At 36.3% G+C, this 24,852-nt stretch overlaps 1 protein-coding gene and 1 long non-coding RNA gene across 4 annotated transcripts in view; one reads left to right on the top strand and one right to left on the bottom strand.

The window, feature by feature from the left end:
- The window catches only part of USO1 (USO1 vesicle transport factor), an 88,735-nt gene that overhangs the window by 62,844 nt on the left and 1,039 nt on the right, over positions 1–24,852 (top strand). For 2 of the 3 annotated variants that reach the window (XM_082390126.1, XM_082390128.1), the window contains 15 exons: positions 725–865; positions 2,696–2,784; positions 3,181–3,335; positions 3,945–4,156; positions 5,816–5,836; positions 11,370–11,480; positions 11,839–11,957; positions 12,111–12,292; positions 12,559–12,680; positions 15,486–15,624; positions 17,738–17,901; positions 18,877–18,966; positions 21,431–21,529; positions 22,818–22,925; positions 24,295–24,510. In XM_082390126.1, coding sequence (XP_082246252.1) covers positions 725–865; positions 2,696–2,784; positions 3,181–3,335; positions 3,945–4,156; positions 5,816–5,836; positions 11,370–11,480; positions 11,839–11,957; positions 12,111–12,292; positions 12,559–12,680; positions 15,486–15,624; positions 17,738–17,901; positions 18,877–18,966; positions 21,431–21,529; positions 22,818–22,925; positions 24,295–24,510 — 1,968 coding nt within the window. The remainder of the gene's footprint in view (positions 1–724; positions 866–2,695; positions 2,785–3,180; positions 3,336–3,944; positions 4,157–5,815; positions 5,837–11,369; positions 11,481–11,838; positions 11,958–12,110; positions 12,293–12,558; positions 12,681–15,485; positions 15,625–17,737; positions 17,902–18,876; positions 18,967–21,430; positions 21,530–22,817; positions 22,926–24,294; positions 24,511–24,852) is intronic. The other variant, XM_082390127.1, reaches the window with a different exon arrangement.
- The window catches only part of LOC309627978, a 48,850-nt gene continuing 29,840 nt past the window's right edge, over positions 5,843–24,852 (bottom strand). Inside the window, exon 3 of the long non-coding RNA XR_014244081.1 lies at positions 5,843–7,163. This is a non-coding gene — a long non-coding RNA (uncharacterized lncRNA). The remainder of the gene's footprint in view (positions 7,164–24,852) is intronic.

Below are 24,852 nucleotides of genomic sequence, written 5' to 3'. Positions count from 1 at the left end.
ATATGCCATTTGATCTTGATATATATATATATATATAAGATTTTGTACACACATATGCATATAACTCTAGTTTTAAAATGTAAGGTATATATAAATTTATTTTGAAGATGTAACTGTGCTGAACAGTTGTTTGAGATAACATTTTTCATGTCTGAAATTTCATGTTCAAGGTTAGACTAATCATAGCATCATAGAACCTTAGGGATTTAATTAGCATTAACAGTCAATGAGGCTAACCCCTTGCCTAATGCACAAATCTTCAGCCATGTCTCCAGTTGTTCATTTTACCCTCTCTTTAAATATTTCCAGTTTGGGGGGAATTTTATCACACCTCAGGCCATTCTATTTTCAGACCTGCTTTATGATTAGGCCTTTCATCCTTACTTCCATAAGAAATCTACCATCCTCTTACTTATTCATTTTTTGAATACGGACTGTGTTACAAATACTGTGCTTGTTGTTTGGGATACAAAAAATAACTGAAGCAATTTCTGCTCTCTGGGAGTTCACAATGACCTGAAGGAGATAAAATTAAGGAAATAGCATAATGTGGTATGTACTGTAACAGAACTGTGGCCATGAGACCATGAAGGAAAGAGCGCCTAGATCTGGCTGAGCAGTTGAGGGAATCCTTCACATAGGTTTTCTGTTCATATAGATCAAATTTGTCTCAAGACTTTTCAAATCTTTAAAAGACAGATTTTGTGTTCTCTTTCTTTCGTAGCTTGTTCGTGTACTGGTTTCTCCAAACAACCCTCCCGGTGCTACCAGTAGCTGCCAAAAAGCTATGTTCCAGTGCGGCTTACTGCAGCAGCTTTGCACTATCCTAATGGCCACTGGAGTTCCTGCTGATATCCTGACTGAGGTAAACCAAATAAAGGCAGAGGCTACTCTGTGGAAGCTGAAATCAGGAAGCCTAGGAAGAATTAGGTATCAGCAGAATGAAAAATAGGAATTGTTAACCATTCTTGTATGTTAAATTCCTTCTTGACCCTATAAAATATTAGCATAACAATGACAGTATCAATTCCAATAGGTGTATTCATTCCTCAAGTTTAATGATATATAAATAATGTTAAAGCTTAGAAGATTTCTCATTAATTTTATTGTATTCAACAGGAGTGTACAGTATGATTTATGTTTTTAATTTTGAGCAGAGTATGACTTGGTCAAGTAAGATTTGAGTCTTATTCATAGAATAATAAATTCTTTTTCCTTGACATACGGCATTTTCTGTTTCCTGCCTATTAAGAAAAAGAAGTTAGTTTGAAAAAAAGAAAGGTTTAGTTTATTTAATTTTTTTTCTCAAATTAACACATGCATATTAAAAGCACAGATAATAGTAAAAGTTTTATAGCAAAAACTGTCTTTGGACTCCCTCCTCCCTACCCTAAGCCCCACTTCCCCCCTATATAACCCTCCCACTTTACTTCCTCCTTGTCACCCCAGTAATTTGTATTTAAATCAATAATCAGGGTTTATAGTTTTATGACTATTCCAATACTGTTTCCTGCTAAGCCAAATAGAGCCCCGTATCTTTTTTTTTAATAACCCTTTTTCTTTCCTGAGTTATAATAGTATTCTTTTTTCATTTTACGGATTTTCTATGTATCTATACATATTAACACTATCATGTGCTTAACGCATTGTTCCGCATTCCAGACCTTCTTCTGGAAGCCCTCCATCCTCCTGCTCCAATATGGGCTGCTTATTCTCTATTTCTGCCACACATCTCTTATCCTGGGACTTTCATTCACCATCCTCCAACGATCCTTTTTCCTCTCTCTTAACGTGGGGATTCCTTGGTTGTCTGGATTCTGTGTCTTTTTCTCCCACCCCTTGGTTCATTATCTTATTTTATTTAACTTCCTGAGAGAGGGCAAATGGCAAGATAATTTGTTTTTAGCTCTTTCATGTCATTCCTCCACCTGCAGTATGACTCTAATGTTTGGTTAGGTATGGAATTCAGAATTGGAAATCATTAACACTCAACTTTTAGAACATTATTCCAGTGTTGCTGTTAAGAAATCCAAAGCCATTTTGAATCGTCATCCTTTTTGTGTAACCTGCTTTCTCTCTCTACAATCTTTCTTTGTTTATGGTTTTCTGAAATTTACTGGTGATGTGCTGTACTACACACCCCACCCCACCCCCAATAATTTTTGGGCCCTTTCAAGCCAGAGACATAAGTACTTCCGTTCTGAGGATGTTTTACATATTCCTTGACCATTTCCTCTTTTCTGTTTCTGCAACTCTGTTAATAGATTGTTGGACTTTCTGGATCCAGTTTGTCTTTTTATTCTGTTTTCTTGGAGGTTTTTTCAACTTCAACCTTAAATTGAATTTTTAATTTGTTACGTTTTAAATTTGTTCTCTGATTTTATTTTTAAGCATCCTTTTCTTGTTTCATAGAAATGGATACTATCTCATAGGAGATATTAATTATAGTTTTTTGAGATTTTAAATGCATGTGGTCAAGTATTATTTTTAGTTAGAGGCCTACGCTTAATGTTTTAAAATGTTATCTCAAGAAAGTGTTACAAGACTATAATGCTGTCACTGATTTTTTTGGTGTCTAAGTTTTGCTGTTTAAAAGCAAAAAGCAAAAGAATATAACATTTTCTTCTTTTGAAAACAGGTTTTTTCCCTTGACTGACTTTCTCTAAATTCTCTCCCCCATCCCCATTCATTACAGACCATTAATACTGTATCAGAAGTTATTCGAGGCTGCCAAGTAAACCAGGACTACTTTGCTTCTGTAAATGCACCTTCAAACCCACCAAGGTAGGAAAAGGGAAATACTGAGATCCCACAGAGGAAGTAAAAACTTACTTTGGGATTTTAGGATATCTCATATACACATCTTATTCTTTTAAGAAGTTCAGTCATGTGTTTTGAAACAAATTATCTGACAAGATAAATATGTTGGTATTTTAAGAGTTTGTGGTCTTTGGAACTTATGTATTTGGGCTCAGGTATCACTTCCTAGCTATGTGCCTTAAGCAAACAGATCACTTCATTTCTCACAGCTGCAGTTATCTTTTCTGTGAAATGGAGATGAAAATAGTTACTCGCTTGTGTTCTGGCTATGGTTTTTCAGTCAATAAAAATGACTAGTTATTGATTTGTGTACCTGGATTGCAATGTTTCTTTTTGTTCTTTTCTTTTTAAATGCAACAGACCAGCCATTGTAGTACTTCTTATGTCCATGGTTAATGAAAGGCAGCCATTTGTATTGCGCTGTGCTGTTCTCTACTGTTTCCAGTGTTTCTTATATAAAAATCAGAAAGGACAAGGAGAAATTGTGTCAACACTTCTACCTTCCACTATTGATGGTAAATAATTTAATTCTTTTTTTTTTTTTAATATTTATTTGGTTGCGCCAGGTCTTAGTTGCGGCAGGCGGGCTCCTTAGTTGCAGCATGCATGTGGGATCTAGTTCCCTGACTAGGGATCAAACCCGGGCCCCCTGTGCTGGGAGCGCAGAGTCCTATCCACTGCGCCACCAGGGAAGTCCCGTAAATAATTTAATTCTAATTTCAGTTTTAAAGTAAGTAATTGTCTTTTAAGCTTTTAATGGTAAAATATATCATAAGTGTGTAGTAGATATTTAAATGTAGAATATTAGAATGTAATAGAATATTTAAAATATTGCATTTCCTTGAATTTGTTTTAGAAATGTAGTTTTTAATTAAGGTAATAATTTCTGGAGTATTACCATCATCGGTTTGATGCCTAAAGTATTCTAATATTTCTTTGTTCTGCAACTTCTCCTCCAAAGTACTTTTTTGTCATCTTTCCATTTGTTTTTGAAAAAACAGACTTTTGAAAGTGTTACTTAATACTACTAATTAACGAATTTTTAAGTAGCATTTCATACTATTTTTGTGTGTTTGGAAAGCAACATAATTAATTTTTACCTTATCTGCCTGCCATCTTTGTAGCAACAGGTAATTCAGTCTCAGCTGGTCAGTTGTTATGCGGAGGTTTATTTTCTACTGATTCACTTTCAAACTGGTGTGCTGCTGTGGCCCTTGCCCATGCTTTGCAAGAAAATGCTACCCAGAAAGAACAATTGCTCAGGGTTCAACTTGCTACAAGTATTGGCAACCCTCCAGTTTCTTTATTGCAACAGTGCACCAACATCCTTTCACAGGTAAGGTAGCCAGCAAAACTTCTCTAAGTGGGGGGGCGGGGGGGGGGAGAAAGTTTCACTTTGATGTCAGTGATACAGGGATTTAAGGATGTCCTTAGTAGATGTAGATGAAAAAGGAGAGAGGCAAGGACTGCTCATTAGCTCATTGTCACCGGAAACGGTTTTGTGGAGAGAAAGCAATAAATATTCTTATAAGAATGGTTTTGCCAAATTGTGAATAAGGTCTGCATCATGATGGGAGCACATGTTCTGGACAGAAAGGTGGTTTTTTTGGATTTGTTTTCTTTTTATATCATCCACACAATTCTTGCATGTCATTTTCTGTTTCTGCTTAATAGCTGAATTCGGGTCATTTGTGAGCGGGAATAGAATAGAGTGGTTCATAGCTGTGCACCTTGCTCTTTCTCTTCCCAGAGCAATTGATCTTCCTTTCAGAAAACAAAAATAAAATACCACTCCAATGCTTATATAGTTAAACAGTAAACCCCCTGATGTCTGTGAGCTCTCAAATCCTCAAAATGCCAAGGCATATAATTTACCTAGTAAGATGTAGGTAAACAACTTAAAACGTTTGCATTCCTTTAGACTCCTAATGAAAACAGTGAAAAGCTTCATTGAAATGTGGATGCTAAGGCATTTAGGAATGTCCCTTACTATTATTAGATGATTTGCCCACATGTGCCAGCCTTGCTGTTAAACAATTCAGGTTCATGCTTTAGCAAAACTGTAAAGTCATAGACATTCAGAGTCACTCAAGGAGAGTAAAAATGTACATAAGTCTAAAATTGGTCTGTCCACTGGTATTATCCTATCCCTTCCCCCTGATATGCAGAGTCCTTCTTAATTTTTAATTTTGCCACACTTGTTGAATTGTTTTATTGTGACCTTTTAGAGAACATCAGTGCTATCCGTATGAAGTTATAAATGAAACCTTGAAAATTAACAGTACTGAAATGGGGAGTTGAACACTTCCTTTGTTGCTTAGAATAGGTCTACTTTGATTGAAAGCCCATTTTATCTTTATCATTTGTCTCTTAGTGATTTTTTAAAAGTACCCAAAGCATTCATATCCTTACTTATTTAATACTTGTCATTCTCTTGTTGCTGTGTGTGGAAACAGCTATTCATTTCTTTTTTTTTCTTAATTTTTTATTGGAGTATAGTTGATTTATGATGTTGTGTTAGTTTCACATGTACAGCAAAGTGAATCAGTTATACATGTATCCATTCTTTATTAGATTCTTCTCCCATATAGGTCATTACAGAGTATTGAGTAGAGTTCCCTGTGCTATACAGTAGGTCCTTATTAGTTATCTATTTTATATATAGTCGTGTGTAACAGCTTTTCTTGAGCCAAACAAAAATTAACTGCCCAACAGTCATCACCACATACTTCACTGTAACATTGCAATTACAATTAATGCATAATGAGAAATCCTCAAGATAGTGGTGTGTTACCAGTCTAAGTAATGACAATGCTATAAAATTATCTATTCTCCTCTAAAATGTATATACATTGTTATATAATAAAAGATTAGAACTATCCTGTCCCAAATTATTGGCCTGGGTTTCTAGAGACTGTATTTGAGGGATTTTTCTAGATTTACATTTTTCTAAAGCAGTAATATTTATGAATAATTTTTAATGTATAATTTGCAGGGTGATAAGATCGACCGACGGGTATGTATTACTTGTTTGGGCTTAGGCATTTTCCTCCTACAGCAAGCCTTTTTCTTTGTCTTGGGTTTTGCTGATTGGTTTTTTTAACTGCTTGTTTGAAGTTGTATTCTACTCACACTTGTACGTGTCAGCAAGTTAATCTCTATCGTGGCTCTCCAGTTTTTCTCCGTGGGGTATTGTAGTGGTGTTATTAAGGACTATGGGAATGAGAATCTGAAGCTATACTTGTGCTTCCTTGGGGATGCTTGCACTTTCTGGAATTCCTTGGTTTTGGGTTTTTGGTGTGATTTTTCACCCAAGCTTGCTTCTTTATTTCCAATGAAACCATTTCAAAGGTAGTAAAATTTAGGATTAAGAATTTTGTCTTTAATCAGTATATGAAAGAATGTGATGACTTTTATATTACTTAGGTTATTGAAAATATACAATAGTAAGTATAATTTTGTAATTTGAAAGAGTTTAAATATCTTGAGTTATTCTGGATGTAACCCATATGCTACACTACCATCGGGGATTAGTTTTTGATGCGTGTTGGGGGAGAGTGTGATTTGTGTTTGGTTTTGATTTGTTTTCTGGAGTATTTGGCAAAAATGGCATGTACCTTAATTCCATATTTGGAATTTGTGTTCGTAATTTGTGTTCAATTATGCAGTGTGGATAGTAATAACTGAGGTCCTATTAGGAATTGTATCTTTGTGTATGAGCATGATTTAACACATGTTAATAACTCACACACAGACATATTTGGCAGCTTTAGCTGGCAGAATTTTTTATATTAGGTAAAGTACTTTATAAGTATACATGTCATTCATTTAAAAGGGAAATTTTTGGAGGTATAATTTATATACAGTAAAATGCACAGACCTTAAGTGTTCAATCTGATGAGTTTTGATGGTTGAATATACTTCTGTAACCACCACCCAAAACAAGATATAGAGCATAGTATTCAGAAACCCAAAAAGTTCCATCATGTCCCTTTCCTATTAATTACTCTGTCCTCAGAGGCCACCACTAAAAAGTGAATCTGATCATAATATTCTAGAACCTCATTTTAATACTTAAACACTGGAAGTTTAAACTGTTAGCTTTTCATATTTTTTAAATGAACAATGCAAAAATACTAAACTTGAAATCCATAGAATAAGAGTATGAGGGATTTTTATTCAGAAAATATAATTGGGGCAATATAGTAGCTTATGTTAAAGGTGATTCAGCTTCGTTTATTTTGTCTGTGTTTCTCTTCCATCCTGTAAAATCTTTGTTTTTGTCAGCGGTTCACAAACTCTAGGGGGCTGAGAAGAGACAGATACTTTTTCTTGACTTAAACCTGTAAACAAACATGCAAACAAATGTGTTTGTGTAACACATAAACAAAATGAATAGTTTTAGTCAGAAAGTGAGGTGTGGCATTCTTTTCCTTTTTTTTTTTTGGCCGCGCTGCATGGCTTGTGAGATCTTAGTTCCCCAACCAGGGATCGAACCTGCGACCCCTGCAGTGGAAGCGTGGAGTCCTAACCACTGGACCGCCAGGGAATTCCCAAGTGTGGCATTCTTTTAGCTGGTCTAGCTGTTTATATTGTAAGGAATCCATCAGAAAGTGAGAGAGCACTGAAATAGAATGTTTTGATAGCTTTTATTGCTCAATTTCTTATCTTACTTGTTTGGAGGGATAGAGCAGCTTGATCAGGGTTTTGTTGGATTTATATTATTATCAACATTTTATGATAGTATACTGGACAAATAGTGTAACATTTTTGCACTCTCTAATAGTTTATTTTTATTTTCATTTTGGAAAATTTCAAAAAATAGAAAGTAGAAAGAGAGTAATGTCCCTCATTCTACTACCCAAAGGTAACTACTGGTAAAATTTCAGGCTTTTTTTTCCCCTATACTGTTTATTTACATAGCAGTGATCATACATTAGATTCTATTTTGTATTCTGCATTTTTTCTTACAAGTATTTTCTGTGTTATTAAACACTAAATCAACATCACTTTATATGGTTGCACAGTATATATTTCACTAAGTAAATATACCCTAAGTTAGTTAACCATTTGCACATTTAATTATCTCCCATTTTTCCCTGTTATAAATCATGGTTTGATGAACATCAGAATAACGTAGTCTGCACAAAAGACCATTATTACAAAGTCCTCCCTTTGCACGTTTACAGTATGCATGGATTTCTGTTAACGCAGCAAAGCAAGGACTTGCCTGCATTTCACTGATGTTTAAAAAAAATTATCCCAGCAATTGTATCATTTTTTTCTTTTCCCAGTTCAAACTTCCGCCATCTATTTTAAATTGGGGGCATTAGTTCTGCTTTTAATATGCTACTAGGTAGAGAGTCGTAGAGTCACAGAGTTAGAAATGATGGTAATAAGTTTATAACATTTGTAGAGCACTCACTGTGTACCGTGCGCTGTTCTCTAAGTTCTTTACATGTATTAACCCATTTATAATCCATGAGATAGGTATTAACTCTTACCCCTGTTTAAGGATGAGGAAGAGAAGTTAAGTAAGTTGCCTGAGGTTTCATGGCTGTCGAGTTTTAGAACCAGGATATGAATCCTGGTATCCTGGCTTCAGAACCTATCCTCTTAACCTCTTTGAGATCATTTAATCCAACCACCTCTGTTTACTAAATGAAGAAGTTGAGGCCCATGTAGCGTATTGAACTTGTCCAAAGTAAGGCTGTAGAAGATTTGGTTCCTCTAATTCCCAACCAAATGTCATTTTCACCGATACCATACTGCCACTCTTAGAATTAAAACTTTAGTCCTTTAAATTTGAAATGGGTAAATACATGGTTTAGAAATCAAAATGATACACGAAGTCTTGGCCCCAACCCTGTCCTAGTTCCCCGCCTCCTGTTACTCTTTTCTTCTACATCTGGAAGTGTTTTTTCTGTATATGCCCTGATCTGCACCTTGGTGTTTTGTTTTGTTTTACTTAATAGAATCTCGCACTTCTCCTTGCAAAGTAAAGTAAGATTGCGGTGTGCTAGGTGCTCTCTTCCCCCACAGCCTCCCAACGGTGTGTTGTCACACTTGTACTTTTGCCAGTCTGCTGATAGGTGGAAAATGTTATCTCAGTGAGTTTTAATTTATATTTTTCTTACTAAGAGGCTGAATAGTTTTCTGTATATTTATGCATCATTTGAAGGTTTTTTCAGTAAACTCTTTTATCATCTGCCCATTTTTCTATCGGGTTGTTAATCATTTCTTCTTTATAGGAACTCATATTAAGGAACTTAACCCTTGCCTGTGATAAGTTACAAATATATTTTTCCTGATAGGATCTTGGTGTTTTGTTTTGGATTTTTTTTTTTTTTTTTTTTTTTTTTGGTATCAGACTTTTATTTTATCGCTTCTACATTTTAAGTCATACTTAGGCTTTCGCCACTTCAAGATGTTAAGGAATTTGCCAGTATTTCCATCCCATACTTTCTGGTTTCATTCTTGCATTTAAATCTTTGTTCTCTTTCTCTCTGAATTGTGTGAGATATGGATCCTCTGCTCTTTTAAACTGCTCTCTAGTTTTGCCAACATCTTTGAAGTCTGTCTGTAACCACTGATAGTTATATTCTGTCTTTTTCACATACTAAATTTCCATTTGTAGCTGGATCATTTCTGGATTTTCTGTTCTCCTTGATTTCTGTCTGTTCATGGGGTAGTATCACCTCATTGCTCTCTTTCATTTTTTTACAGTTTCTCTAGTTATTCTTGCTTGTTTATTTTTCCATTTGAACTTGAAAACCAGGTTGTTTCGTTCCAGAAAAAAAAAAGAAAACCTGTTGATATTTTTATTTGGATCACATTAATTTTACAAATTAATGTAGAGTCAGTATCTTCATGATCTTGAGTCGTTCTCTCTAAGAACATGTGTCTTTCTGTTGATTGGTGTCTGCTTTTGTGCTCTTTAGAAGTGTTTTTAAACTTTCCTCATTTAGGTTTTATACAGTTTTGATTAGGCTCATTCCTGAGTACTTTATCTTCTTTTGTTGCTGTAGTGAACAGGGTGTTCCATTCTATCTTCTGCCTGGTTCTAACTAGTTATGTTTGACTGTGCTCTTCTTAACCTTCAGTTAGACCCCAAAGGACCTACTTTTCAAAATTGAATCTAATTCCATTTTTCTTTACTCAGACATCAGCCAGTGATTTGGTAGAATGCCCTTGTATATACAATGTCAGTATATTTGGTACCTGCAAATGGTATTCCAGTAATTAATTTTTTATGTATAACCAGGGGAAATCAACAAAACATTCACATTTATAACTTGAGTAATTAGTTGTAAATTCTCTGTGGCACATAGTCAGTTGAGAATAACTGTATATTTTTAAACTTCAGTGTACTTGGGTAACATGAAAATATATTGTGGACAGTAATGACATAAAGGCAAGGAAAAAGTAAAAATAATGCCTTATGTAAAAACTAAATTCATGCTGATTAATGCTTACTTGGCAAATCATTTGAAGAGGTCTAATTTGAATTTGTTTAATTATTAAATATACTTGAAAAAAGATTATGGAAAGGCCAAGATACTGACATCAAGATTCATGAAATTAGAACTGTCTGGCTGAGTGATAGAAATTTTTCAAAACACAGTAATGGTTACTTTAAATACATTCCTTGTCTAGATTTTTGAATAATTGCATTTTGGATATTTTCTGAAATTACTCCCAGAGCGATGCATTACTGTGCTAATTTCCATTATTTTGTTTCAAGCAAGTTTTGTTTTTCTTAAACAAAAGTACAGGTTATGTAATATAATGTGGGCAATGGCAATATTATGAGCTAAGAGAATATCTCATATAAGAGATACAAATGTGTTGTATTAAAATTTAGGAAACTGTAATGTTGATGGACATGCTAGTTTTCAGTATTGTTTAACATACTTGGCAGCAGTATAGTTAGTGGTTTGAGGCACTTAGCTAGTTTAAATAAATCTTTTTCTCCTTCATTAAGTTTGTGATTTCTCATTATTTGGCATTTCTCAGGGGGTTTGTAACATGGTTTATTTACTTTCTTGTTAGAGAAATATATTCGTTAATGAAATTTGACTAAATAATTCAGGAGATTATTTCTTTGTATTTTTCTTGATGTTTTTTGAAGGAGGTAGAATTTGTCCCCTTATGAGAAAATTGTTTTTAAAATTCCTGTTGAAACATCATAAATTTGCCAGCAAATTTATGTATTTGTAAAGTGTTTTAGGACTGATAAAATTTTTTAAGCATCCACATCATATATTTCTTCCTTAGCATATCAGATTTTCCATTAATATTATTTTAGATAACCTGGTATATGCTTATGAGCGTGGATCAAGTCTAATTTCTGCTCTCTGTTTATTTTGGGAAGTGCAGCCCAGAGAGTACACAAGAATGCATTCTCTTGTTCAATTTTTAAAATCCAGATTCCTGACACATCTTTTATAAGATGTTAAATATCTTTTTATGCAGATGGGGAGGGATCTTAGGGCAACTTTAAGTCTGAAAAAAATAAAACAAGATTTCTGCCACCTTGTTTATTGCAGGGAAGCAAAATACAGACAAGAGTTGGATTACTAATGTTGCTTTGTACCTGGCTTAGCAACTGCCCCATTGCAGTAACACATTTTCTTCACAATTCAGCCAATGTTCCCTTTGTATCCTTTATGTTTTAGTAAGATACATGTAAGTATTTACCTTTTTTATCTTTTCTATTTCTTCTTCTCAATTAGAGTTAGCTCCATGCCCCAAATATTTGAATCCTCTTTATCTATGTTGCAACTTTTTAAACTGTTAAGGTGACACTGATGCTTACTTAAGCTGTGTGTGTGTGTGTGTGTGTGTGTGTGTGTGTGTGTGTGTGTGTGTGTACATGTACCATTGTTTTATGTTTGCTCGGACTGTGTATAGAAATTTTTGTAGAAACTCTTACATGAAATACATGTCAAATTCAAATTGTAAAACAAAGTACTCTGGATATTATGAACCATTAGTTTTTCTTAACAAAGATTTCAGCTTACAGGACAAATTGCAGAAAATCTTGGAGAGGAAGAACAGTTGGTCCAAGGCTTATGTGCTCTTCTGTTGGGCATTTCGATTTACTTCAATGATAACTCACTTGAGAGCTATATGAAGTAAGTAAGGGGAAAATGCCAGGGGAAAATGACTTGCTAATGTCATCAAGAGATAATGATAAATTTTTTCTGCCAAAGTGTAATGTAGACCAAGCTTTTATGTTTTGTGATGACTTTTTTTTTTTAAGCATCTCAATATGCTTATCTCTGTAGAGAGAAACTAAAACAACTGATAGAGAAGAGGATTGGCAAAGAGAATTTCATAGAGAAACTAGGATTTATTAGCAAACATGAGTTGTATTCCAGAGCATCTCAGAAACCCCAGCCGAACTTCCCCAGTCCAGAATACATGATATTTGATCATGAGTTTACAAAGCTGGTAAAAGAACTTGAAGGTAAGACAACAAAGTTTATCTTGATATTCATTAGAAAGTAGTGCCTAGGATTATACTGTATATGTATATTCTGGAGACATGCAGATTATATGATAAGCCTAAAAGTACTTTTTTTCCTGGCTCTTGGTCTGTGGCCCATTTAAGGACTTTTGGCATTCAGTAAGATTGGAAAGATGATTTCTTATCTCTCATGCAGTTAGGCCATATGTTTTTACTGACTAAGTCTTAATAATAAAACAGTATTTTAAATAAGTCTTCTTTTACAGGTGTGATAACCAAGGCTATTTATAAGTCCAGTGAAGAAGATAAAAAAGAAGAAGAGGTGAAGAAAACACTAGAGCAGCACGACAGTATTGTGACTCACTACAAAAATATGATTCGAGAGCAAGTACGTACTGATAAATCGTATACAATCTCTGTTATACTAAAAGTATAGATACTTCTCTACTTTAGGGAGGAATTTCTCTCGGCATTTCCAAATGCAAGAGGATACACAAAGTAAAACTCATCGTTTTCCTAAATAATTCAAAAGCATCCGAGTATTCAACAGACTGAGAGCTTAGTATGTGCTAAGCAAGTCTAGTGGTAAAGGTAATCGAAAGTATGTGGCAGCACTGAGAGGCACCTAATTTAGCTAGGTAGGAGCAGGAGCTTGGAGAATACAGAGAAGCTGAGTCCTAAAAGGATAACTATGAGTAAGCTAGGCAGAAGCAGAGAGAGGGACGAGAGGTGTTACTGGCATGGACACAGAACACTCGTTGGCTGTATGAAGGAGAATTTGAGAGGCAAGGCTAGAGGGAGGGAGCCCAAGGAGGAGGTGGTGGTGGTGGGTGGAAATTGGGAAACTGACAGTTGACGATGATGATAGCGGCTTCTGTTTTGTGTACTGTGTTCTAGGTGCTCACCAAATACAGTTAAACGCCATCTCATTTACTTTTCACAACATCCCTACAAAGTAGCTGACATCTGCAGTTCAGAATAAATGAGGAATCAGAGAGTTAGAGAATTTAAACTTGTCCAAGGTCACTCAGTGCTTGGTGGAACAGAATTCAAATACATGTGTGTTACTGGGACTCTAAAGCTCACACTGTGTGGTGTAGAGGGGACAGTCCTGAGAAATGTGGAAACCAAAGAAGATAAAACTGACAGGACTTGGTAGTGATCGGACGTGGGGACGAGGGGTTAGAAAGGGTCAGATACGATCCTTAGATCTCTGTCTTGCACACCCGAATAGATGACATTAAATTAGATAGAACAAGAGGGAGCTGATTTACTAGAGTGCGTCATGATGAGTTAAGTTGAAACTACATTTGCAAAATCATCAGCTGACATTTCCTTTGCAGGATACCGATGAACCCCACACTTGCGCAGTGTTGAGCACCTTAAACCTTCCGTTACATTCCTTCGCGATGTTTCTTGGTTTTCTTCTCTCATTTAATTCCTCACTGTGGTATATATACCGTTATTGGAATGGAATCCTAGAAAGTGCTGCAGAATTATGGTGTTAAAATTCCAGAGTCATGAAAACAGTACACGGGGGCATCTCATGTGGGGCAGGCTGCTACCACTTCCCTGCCCTGCCCTCCACCCCCTGCTGGTTGTGACCGCTTGAGGCAGGTGTGGCTAGTAAGAGCTTTTGTGTAGAGCCTTCTAAATGAGAGCTGCCTATGTGTTCTTCTCTTCCCCACAATCTGTATTGTTGAGAATGAAATTCTCAGAAAGAATAAAAATGTACTAGTGGTGTATTTAGCGTTCAGTCTGAGCTTTTCAGTTTATAAGCACATTAGTAAATTAGAATCATCTTTGAATGATCCAAATTTGAATCATTACACTACCCATGGTTATTAGGATTTTTCGTCTGTCTTAGTACAAATTTGGAGTCATTTCCAGATGGTAAAATGTAATTTTTAGAGCAATGGGAAATAAATACTTGGAATGTGATATTATAGCCTGCACTTGGAGCTGATAAATATGGTTGATTTGGAAGAAGAAAAGAGTGATTTGACACAATTACTATAATCACTTTTCTTTAGAAATGTTAATTTTAAATATTCTCATCACTTAGAATGCCATTTGGCAATTAGGCAACAAACATCGAGAGCTGTAAAATGTTTATATAAACTGTGAATTACATTTGATAATGCATCCTAAGGAAATTCTCCAAAATTCAGAACAGTTATATGGACTAAAATATTTATTGTAATGATATTATCATTTAGAAAAATGGAGAGCAACCTCAATGTTGCTTTTGAGTATAAATTACATTGCATCTACTGATTAATATTGGGAAATTTTGATTGAATAGTAAGCAAATTAAAGGTTACAAAATGTATGTGGACGGATTATGACAAGTTTAAAAAACCTGGGTTGGAAAGAATTAGAAGAAAATGAAGGCATAGATTAAATTCTAACTAGTTACACTAGGGTGATAAGAGATGAAACCTTTTTTTCAGAATTCTAAATGTTCTGTTATATGATTGTCTTTTAATGTTAAAAGTAACAGAGGTCATACATATATATACATATACTAAGCTTCTTAAATAATTTGGTATAAATATCTTAAATAGTTTGATGGACCATAAAATGAAGTTTTTAAAACTGACCTCCGGGCTTCCCTGGTGGCGCAGTGGTTGAGAATCTGCCTGCTAATGCAGGGGACACGGGTTCGAGCCCTGGTCTGGGAAGATCCCACATGCCAAGGAGCAGCTGGGCCCGTGAGCCACAACTACTGAGCCTGCGCGTCTGGAGCTTGTGCTCCGCAACGGGAGAGGCCGCGATAGTGAGAGGCTCGCCGCACCGCGATGAAGAGTGGCCCCTGCTTGCCGCAACTAGAGAAAGCCCTTGCACAGAAACGAAGACCCAACACAGCCAAAAATAAATAAATAAATAAATAAATAATAAAAATAAAGGAATTCCTTTAAAAAAAAACTGACCTCCCCCAACCCCCAAACCAAAATTACAGTGAGATTGCAGATGTGCCATATAATGGGGCCTTGAAATCTTACAGTTCTGCTGCATGTTAATTGGCCTTGGTGCATATATTAATGTGTTATTGCTTATTTATTGAATGCTTTTGGAAATATTGAGTAGTTTAACATCCTCACCCAAAATAATCTCTGATTTTTAATTTGTTCATCCTCTTAATGCTAACTAGTCTGAATTTAAAACACTTCAATTATGTTTTGGTTCACAGGATCTGCAACTTGAGGAATTGAAGCAGCAGATTTCTACGTTAAAATGTCAAAACGAACAGCTCCAGACAGCTGTCACACAGCAAGTATCTCAGATTCAGCAACACAAGGATCAGTATAATCTTCTTAAAGTACAGCTAGGTAAGTGTATCTAGCCATTCCTGCTGTAGTGTCCCCAGGAGCTGGACAAAGTCAGACAGATTATTCTTGTGGACTAGTCTTTCTGTAACCTTAAATTAATCACTGTGACAAACATGTAAGTCAGAGTTTGAAGTCCAGGCTCTCTGCTCTGTGTTTGATAATCTGATCCATTGATTCTCAACCTTAGCTACCTATACATTAAGATCCCCTGAGATTTTTATTTTTTTAATACCAATACTGAAACCCCACTGAGGTTTCTAATTTAATTAGTTGGGGGTTGGCTCCAGGCATCAGTGATTATTAATTTCAGGCTCCCCAGGTGATTCTAATGTCTAGCCAGTTGAGCCAGCCTGTTGACTGGTCTAACCTTTCCATTTTCTTATCTGCAAAACAGAGCTGATAGTAGCACCTGTGTCATCTGAGAATTAAATGAAATAATATATATAAAATTCTAGTTCAGTGCCTGGCACATGCTAGGAACTCAAATGCTTGTAAATAGTCTCATTCTATACTGCTTATGATTGGAATGCTAGCTACGTAGAAATATAGTTAATTTTATTTATATGAAGGTGACCAAAATTTTCAGAAGAAAATATCTTTTACTTCCTCTATTTATGACAATAATTTGTCAGTTCTTTTAGTCCATATAGAAAGCTATTCCTTTGTGAAGTTTTTAAAAAAATATTTATTTATTTATTTGGCCGCACCGGGTCTTAGTTGCTGCATGTGGGATCTTTAGCTACAGCATGTGAACTCTTAGTTGTGACATGTGGGATCTAGTTCCCTGACCAGGGGTCGAACCTGGGCCCCCTGCAATGGGAGCGCAGGGTATTAGCCCCTGGACCACCAGGGAAGTGCCCTGTGAAGAATCTTTAAAGGATTTCATTTTCCCTTATATTAATTGACAGAATTGGAATTTCAACTACTGTAATTCTTTTTTTTTTTAAACATCTTTATTGGAGTATAACTGCTTTACAATGGTGTATTAGTTTCTGCTTTATAACAAAGTGAATCAGTTATACATATACATATATCCCCATATCTCCTCCCTCTTGGGTCTCTCTCCCACCCTCCCTATCCCACCCCTCTAGGTGGTCACAAAGCACTGAGCTGATCTCCCTGTGCTATGCGGCTGCTTCCCACTAGCTATCTATTTTACGTTTGGTAGTGTATATATGTCCATGCCACTCTCTTACTTTGTCCCAGTTTACCCTTCCCCCTCCCCGTGTCCTCAAGTCCATTCTCTAGTAGGTCTGTGTCTTTATTCCCGTCTTGCCCCTAGGTTCTTCATGACCTTTTTTAGATTCCATATATATGTGTTAGCATACGGTATTTGTTTTTCTTTTTCTGACTTACTTCACTCTGTATGACAGACTCTAGGTCCATCCACCTCACTACAAATAACTCAATTTTGTTTCTTTTTATGGCTGAGTAATATTCCATTGTATATATGTGCCACATCTTCTTCATCCATTCATCTGTTGATGGACACTTAGGTTGCTTCCATGTCCTGGTTATTGTAAATAGATCTGCAGTGAACATTTTGGTACATGACTCTTTTTGAATTATGGTTTTCTCAGTGTATATGCCCAGTAGTGGGATTGCTGGGTCGTATGGTAGTTCTATTTTTAGTTTTTTAAGGAACCTCCATACTGTTCTCCATAGTGGCTATATCAATTTACATTCCCACCAACAGTGTAATAGGTAAACTACTGTAATTCTTAATCTTAGATCACTAAACCATGCAGTTTAGTCTTAAGACTATGCTATTTTTCTTCCCAGAAACCCTGAAAATATCAGTTCATTATTTTTATCAATACACTATTTTTCGGAACTTCCCTGGCAGTCCAGTGGTTAAGACTCCATGCTCCCAACGTAGGGGGCATTGGGATCCCTGGTCAGGGAACTAAAATCCTACATGCCGCACCTACGGCGTGGCTGGAAAGCAAAACAAAACAAAACAAAACACTATTTTGCAAAGATGAAATGTGCTTACAAAAATCCTACCAAAGTAATTATTAAGGAAAGTATGTATTTATTTTATACTTGAATCGTCAATTCAAAAAATGAAAAGTTTCGTGCTAGCTTTTCAAATTTTATGCCTGTCTAATAGGAAAAGACAATCAGCATCAAGTTTCTTACAGTGATGGGGCTCAGATGAATGGTATTCAGCCAGAAGAAGTTGGTAGGTTGCGAGAAGAGATAGAAGAATTAAAAAGTAATCAGGAACTTTTACAAAGCCAACTGGCTGAAAAGGACTCTTTCATTGAAAATTTGGTAAGTGAATGTTGACATTTTTTAAACAGGAAGTCAAGAATAATTCTCATTATCCAGCTTGTTTATTTTTATGGATCCCTTAAGCTACAGTATCATATTAAGGTTTTAGAATATGAGCTCTGGTGTCAGACTGTCTAAAGCTTCAGTGCTTCCTAGCTAACTGAATTTGAGCAACTTAGTTAACCTCTTTAAATTTGTTTCCTGAGCTATAAAACGGTGGTGGTGATATCTGTCTCATTGCTGTGAGAATTAAATGAGATGCTCTGTTAAAAGCTCTTTCACTGATTTTTTTTTAAAGGTAGATTTTATTAATTTCTTTAAAAATCTCTATTTTTTTACTTTCGGCTACGTTGGGTCTTTGTTGCTGTGCGTGGGCTTTCTCTGGTTGCGGCGAGCAGGGGCTACTCTTCACTGTGGTGCGCAGGCTTCTCATTGCAGTGGCTTCTCTTGTCGCAGAGCACGGGCTCTAGGCGCATGGGCTTCAGTAGTTGTGGCACACGGGCTCAGTAGTTGTGGCTCGTGGACTTTAGAGTGCAGGATCAGTAGTTGTGGCACACGGGCTTAGTTGCTCCACGGCATGTGGGATCTTCCTGGACCAGGGCTCAAACCCATGTCCCCTGCATTGGCAGGCAGATTCTTAACCATTGTGCCACCAGAGAAGCCCTGTATAAGGTTCTTTTAATACATGGAAATCACTCAATAAATACCTGCTTTTATGCTCTTTCTTCGTATGACCTCAGTTAAGTGCCTAGATTTAATAAATTACTTGGTATGAGTATAAATTTATTAGCTATGGAAAATTTGTAGACAATATGTGCTATGTTGAAATGTTATTTTGGGTATAAAATTTAAAATGTCAAGGTGAAATTTTTTGGTAAACGTATACCAGTCATAGCTTATATGTGTACAGTTTTGGTTTTTTTCTGTCTCTTTAAACTGAATTTATTTCATAGTTTATTTCTGTGCTCTTTGTAGAAATCGTCCCAACCATCACCTGGCACAAATGAACAGTCTTCAGCAACAGCTTCAGCAAGAGATTCTGAACAAATTGCAGAATTAAAACAGGTCATTTTTCAGCTTGATCCAAGCTCTGTTTTATCTTGTTTTAATTATAATAGCATAACAGCACTGCAGTTCCATTAATCTAGAACTGCTTTGTCAGGTGTAAGCAAAATTTGATAGTGAAGACAGCCATTTGAAAATCCAGAAACTGTTTTAATTATACAGTAATGGTATTTTGCTTTATATTGTGTTTTTATTTTTCAGTGATGTTCTTTTTAACAGATCTCAGCATCTTACCCAGATTATTTATAGATTATCAGTAAACTAACAAGGAAACTTTAAATATATTTATAAGCCACAAATATGAAGATATAAATTCTTATGCCTAATTTTCATGATAACTGGTTGATTAAATGTATTGGGCATTTAAGTCATTCTATCCAGAAAAATGTTGGTTTTTAGAATTGGAAAAGGGAAAAACAGGAAGTAAACTTGTGTCTATCTCAATTAGATGACTCTAGCTAAAAAGCAAAATAAACTTTTTCTGCTATAGTAATTTATATTGTTTAGAAAAGCAAATAAGCCTTTTCTTCCTTCCATCCTCCCTTCCTTCCTTCCTTTCTTATGAAAGGAATATATGTTTCTTTAAAAAAAAAAAGTGATACTAAAGAAAGAAGTGAACAGCCTGGCCAAGCTAGGACTAACTTCCTTTTCCCTCCAGTAGCCAGCTGGTCCTCACCCACTGACATGTCTGATCTGATGGGAATGACCAGACAGAGAGAAACAAAATGTCTTATTTTGATAGTGTCTTTGTACCCCAGAGTAGATTCTACAATCTACTTAAATTATATTATTTAAAAATAATAATAATAATTTGTCATTAACGATTTACAACTCTCCAATATGTGTCCATAATGTTTCATTCTTGTGAGGAAGAGTAATATCTATTTTGATTTAATTAATTCTAGAACTATATTAAAATTAAAGGGAATTAAGTTATTAATATATACCCTTAGTTTGTAAATCCCAAGTAAAAATTTTTACTTTTTGTGTTTCCCAAAGATATATTTTAAATTTTATTTATTTATTTATTTATTTGGTTGCGCCAGGTCTTAGTGTGGCACACGGGCTCCTTCGTTGCGGCACATGGGCTCCTTAGTTGTGGTATGCGGGCTCCTTAGTTGCGGCATGCATGTGGGATCTAGTTCCCTGACCAGGGATCAAACCTGGGCCCCCTGCATTGGGATCGCAGAGTCTTACCCACTGCACCAGCAGGGAAGTGCCCCAAAGATATATTTTAAATGACAGTTTTGTTTTTTATAATATGTAGTAAAATATGGTATAAAAAGAAGACCAAAAAGGTTCATAATTTCCATGTTTACATGACTCATTTTGATAACCGAAAAAAAGCAATCAAAGAAAAGGCATGTATGTACATGATAGAAAGTTTTAAGAGAATAAAAAAGCTTTTTACATGACAGCATCCCACTACTTACCACAATATCTCCAGACACTGCCAGATATCTTGGGGGAAGATAGCCCCTAGTGGAAAACCACTGTTACGATTGCTTTATTTTCCTGTACTTTTTCTGGGGGGGAGGGAGAGAGCAAGAAGTTTGGAAATTTCAACATCTATAATATATAAACTTTCAATTAATTCTGCCACTTTCACTACAGTACCTTTTTTTTTTTTTTTTTTGCCACACTGTGTGGCATGCAGGATCTTAGTTCCCCAACCAGAGCTCGAACCTGTGCCCCCCTGCATTGGGAGCGTGGAGTCTTAACCACTGGACTGCTAGGGCAGTCTAATGCTTTCATCTATGTTTGGTGGCCCCCTAGTCTAAAACCATCCTATTTTGCCCTTTTCAAATAATATACCTTTAATCTTCCACCAGGAGAAAAGGAAAAGTTACCTGATGCATGAGATTAGGACAGGGATTTGGTGGTCTATTCCTAAACCGGCTTTCAACCAACCCTGCTGTTTTTGACTCCATTTTTACTCACACTTTCCAAAACATCCCAGGCCCTTTGGTAGTTATGCATTGTAAGTCAGGTAGCAGCATGGCTTTCTAAAAGGTCAGCCTACGTTTCAGCTCTCTCACGTGTGCTGAGTCAGTTGCCACTGTCGTTTGCTTTCTGAAATTCCCCAATTTATTGCTCTTTTCTCTTCTCTTACTCTCTGTCCTTGTGGGTTTCTCCCTCCTGCCCACCCTTCCTCTGTCCCTCTCTCCCTACCTCCTTCCCACCTTCCTTTCTCTTTCCCTTCCTCCCTCCCTTTATAATTTTTTACATTGGATCTCGCAAGGAAGCAGAGGTGAACATGTTTAATCTACACATTTAATTCTCCATATTGAACCCACCAAGTTCAAGAATAGTTCTTCCACTTAAATTTTAAAACTTGGAAGTTGTGATTTTAGAGAGAAGGGCCAAGAAAGGAAATAATTTTTTATTTCTTCCTGTAAATAGACATTTCCTTGATGAAATTAATGCTATTTAATGTTACAACTTAACTATTTTTGTCTCTTAGGAACTGGCAACATTGAAGTCTCAGTTAAACTCACAGTCTTCGGAGATCACCAAACTACAGACAGAAAAGCAGGAGCTGTTACAGAAAACAGAAGCATTTGTAAGTTAATTATTGTTTTGTTCTCAAAGGTAGTAAACACAAGGTTGAAAGGTTATTTATCAGCCACTATGGAAAAGAAGCAGATTGGTCAGATAGCACCTTCCATTCAGGTTATCCATTGGCCAGAGTTCCAGTCACATAGGCTTCTTGGCCATGAGGACAGCCATATTATAGTCAGACTCACCAGGTCAGTTTAATCAGTTACTTACGGTTCATTTTGTTGGTATTTTATATTTCACCCCATCTTTGTCTCCTTCAGTCTAACCCGGCAGGTTTTCTGCTGGTATAAAATTGTCAGAAACCTTGTTGGTGACCCATGCAATTCACAGGGTTCCAAGCCATCAAGCAGGGTCCTCCTGGATCCCTCCTGGGGAACCACGTCTCTATTCCAGCTTCTACAGAGATGGTTGATTGTGTCCATGTGTCACACGAGTAACCACCTCACAAATGGCTGTCCAGCCACACCCTTGATGTTTCACTAGAACGTGCTTTGTCATTTATTGCAATAGGGATAGGCTGAGAGTCTTCTGAATCTTCAAGCTCTGATTCCCTTTTCTTAACAGCTCCTCCTTCAGTTGACCTCTGTCCTCTCACATTTCACTGTAAGCGGCAAGGAGAGACCAGCCACACCTTCAGTGCTTTGGCTAGAGGTTTCCTCAGCTCAGTAGTTCATCACTCGCAAGTTCTGCTTTTCACAACACTCGAACACAATCCAGCTAAGTTCTTTGCCACATTATATATAACAAGGATCACCTTTCCTCCACTTTCCAGTAGCATGTTCCTCATCTCTGAGAGCTCACCAAAACCTGGAACATCCATACTTCTACCAACATTCTGTTCATGATGATATGTGTTTTCTCTAAGACCATAGAAGCTTTCTCTATAGAAAGCTTTATGAGCCCTTACTAGAATCACCTTTAATGTCCATATTTCCATCAACAGTCTCTTCAAGCTAATTTAGGCTTTGTCTAACATGAACCTCAAAATTCTTTTAGCCTCTGCCAGTTCCAAAGCCCCTTCCACAGCTTGAGGTATTTGCTTACCCCAGCCTTCCTCATACTCTGATGAGAGCTGATGCCACGCCACTCCTGACTCAGCCTCCTGCTCCACTGAAGGGGCGACTTATCTATGCAGGGAAAGCACTTTACTGTGGGTAAATACATGAAGAATTAGACTTTCTGTTATTGGAAAGAAAATTTCCAAATAGCTAGGAAATTAAATCATCTTTGGAATCTCGTTTTGATTGTAACTGTAAAGAAACATCTTTTTTTCCAATTTCTACTTTCAGGCAAAATCAGTTCCTGTACCAGGAGAGAGTGAAACTGTAATAGCTACAAAAACTACTGATGTAGAAGGAAGACTATCTGCATTATTACAAGAAACTAAAGAATTAAAGGTTGGTTTTGGTGAAACTTTTATTCATTGCATATTATATGAAATGAACTCCGGAAATTTGATTTTATTTCACTTAATTTCTCAAATTCTTAGATTTATGAAGAAAGTTAATGGAGTGTAATTTTATCTCACAATACGTCCATTCCTATTTGGATGACTAAAGGTGGCACAAGTGAAGGGTTTTTGTTTTGTTTTGTTTGTTTTGGCTGTGTTGGGCTTCGTTGCTGCGCGCAGGCTTTCTCTAGTTGCAGTGAGCGGGGGCTGCTCTTCGTTGCAGTGCACAGGCTTCTCATTGCGGTGGCTTCTCTTGTTGCGGAGCACGGGCTCTAGGCACATGGGCTTCAGTAGTTGCAGCACACGGGCTCAGTAGTTGTGGTTCGCAGGCTATAGAGCTCAGGCTCAGTAGTTGTGGCACACTGGCTTAGTTGCTCCACGGCATGTGGGATCTTCCCAGACTAGGGATCAAACCCGTGTCCCCTGCATTGGCAGGCAGATTCTTAACCACTGTGCCACCAGGGAAGTCCCACAAATGAAAACTTTTAAATGCCATTTCAAATAGTGGTATTAAATATATAAAATAAGAATGTATATGAATGTACTTTGAAAGTAAAAACAGATTTTAGTAAGAGTAAAAGATAGTTAAGTTTGCTTATCAATCTTTAATCACAGTAAGAAACGAGGAGTATAGATTTGGCTAATACACAAGCCACCTGTAGGTTTTCCATAGGCTGAGGAACACAGGCATATTAAATCCTGCCAGCCTTTTGTGTGACAGAGAAATCAAAATAGATAACATGAAGAAAGTAATGAGGTAACAGTAATAAAAATAAAAGGTAGGAATTAAAACATGGAAAAAGGAAGATAATATATGATTTTTGCCTTTTGGATTGTGGTCAAATTATTTTATTTTTAAACCATTGATTTTACTTGAAGCTATTTTTCTTTTCCATTTAATTGTATGTGTGAAGTTGGATAGAATTTTATTTTTAAACTTGAATTCTAATTCTGATGGCTAACCAGGCTTCTGCTATAAAATGTTTTGTGTCTTTATTTATTCCTCTGATTATCTGAAATGGTAGGATTTTTTTGAGGAATAGGTAATTGATACTATTTTTGGTTCTTAAACTCTATTTTTCACAGTAACCATCTTTGATGTATAGCCTAACATAAATTCTCATGTTACTAGATGAGTGTGTGTGTGTGTGTGTGTGTGTGTGTGTGTTTTAAACCTCCTGTTCCCCCAACCCCTAACCCCAAATTCTTCAGACTAGACAAGCGCAGCAATTTATCAAAGAAGGAACATATTTGTTAAAACCCTAGGAGAGTGAATACTAATTTTAGATTAGTGATTTTCACCTTTCTTTTCCTAGAATGAAATTAAAGCTCTGTCTGAGGAAAGAACTGCTATTAAAGAGCAGCTGGATTCGTCTAACAGTACCATTGCCATTTTACAAAATGAGAAAAACAAGCTTGAGGTGGACATTGCAGACTCTAAAAAAGAACAAGATGATCTCTTGGTGCTGTTGGCTGATCAGGATCAGAAAATATTTTCATTAAAGAATAAACTCAAGGAACTTGGTCATCCAGTAAGATTGCAGTGTTTCCAAAAATGATTTATATTGTGTTTCTTTATGATGTATTTTTAAATATTGTACTGTGACATGGGAATGTTGTGCCTATATATCGATACTACAGGCAGAGATCTGTAGGTACGTGAACGTGGTATCATCTGCACTGCTCTTATGGTATTCAGTGAATTGACTTAAGACACAGGTTAGATGCAGTTTCCAGCGTTTGTTAACTGTTCTCTTTGGGGCTCTGAGCCTAGAAAGTGAATTGATTTGATTGCTCCTGTGGTCACAAGACTCTCGCTATCCAAATGTGTCGTCCTCTTTTGCCGTGTTGATTCAGGTTTGTGTGTAGAGAGG

The sequence above is a fragment of the Balaenoptera borealis genome, assembly GCF_965194805.1.
Source record: "Balaenoptera borealis genome assembly, chromosome: 4".
Taxonomy (NCBI): domain Eukaryota; kingdom Metazoa; phylum Chordata; class Mammalia; order Artiodactyla; family Balaenopteridae; genus Balaenoptera; species Balaenoptera borealis.
Note: the sequence above shows the minus strand (reverse complement) of the source record. Positions and strands in the feature narration are given on the sequence as shown.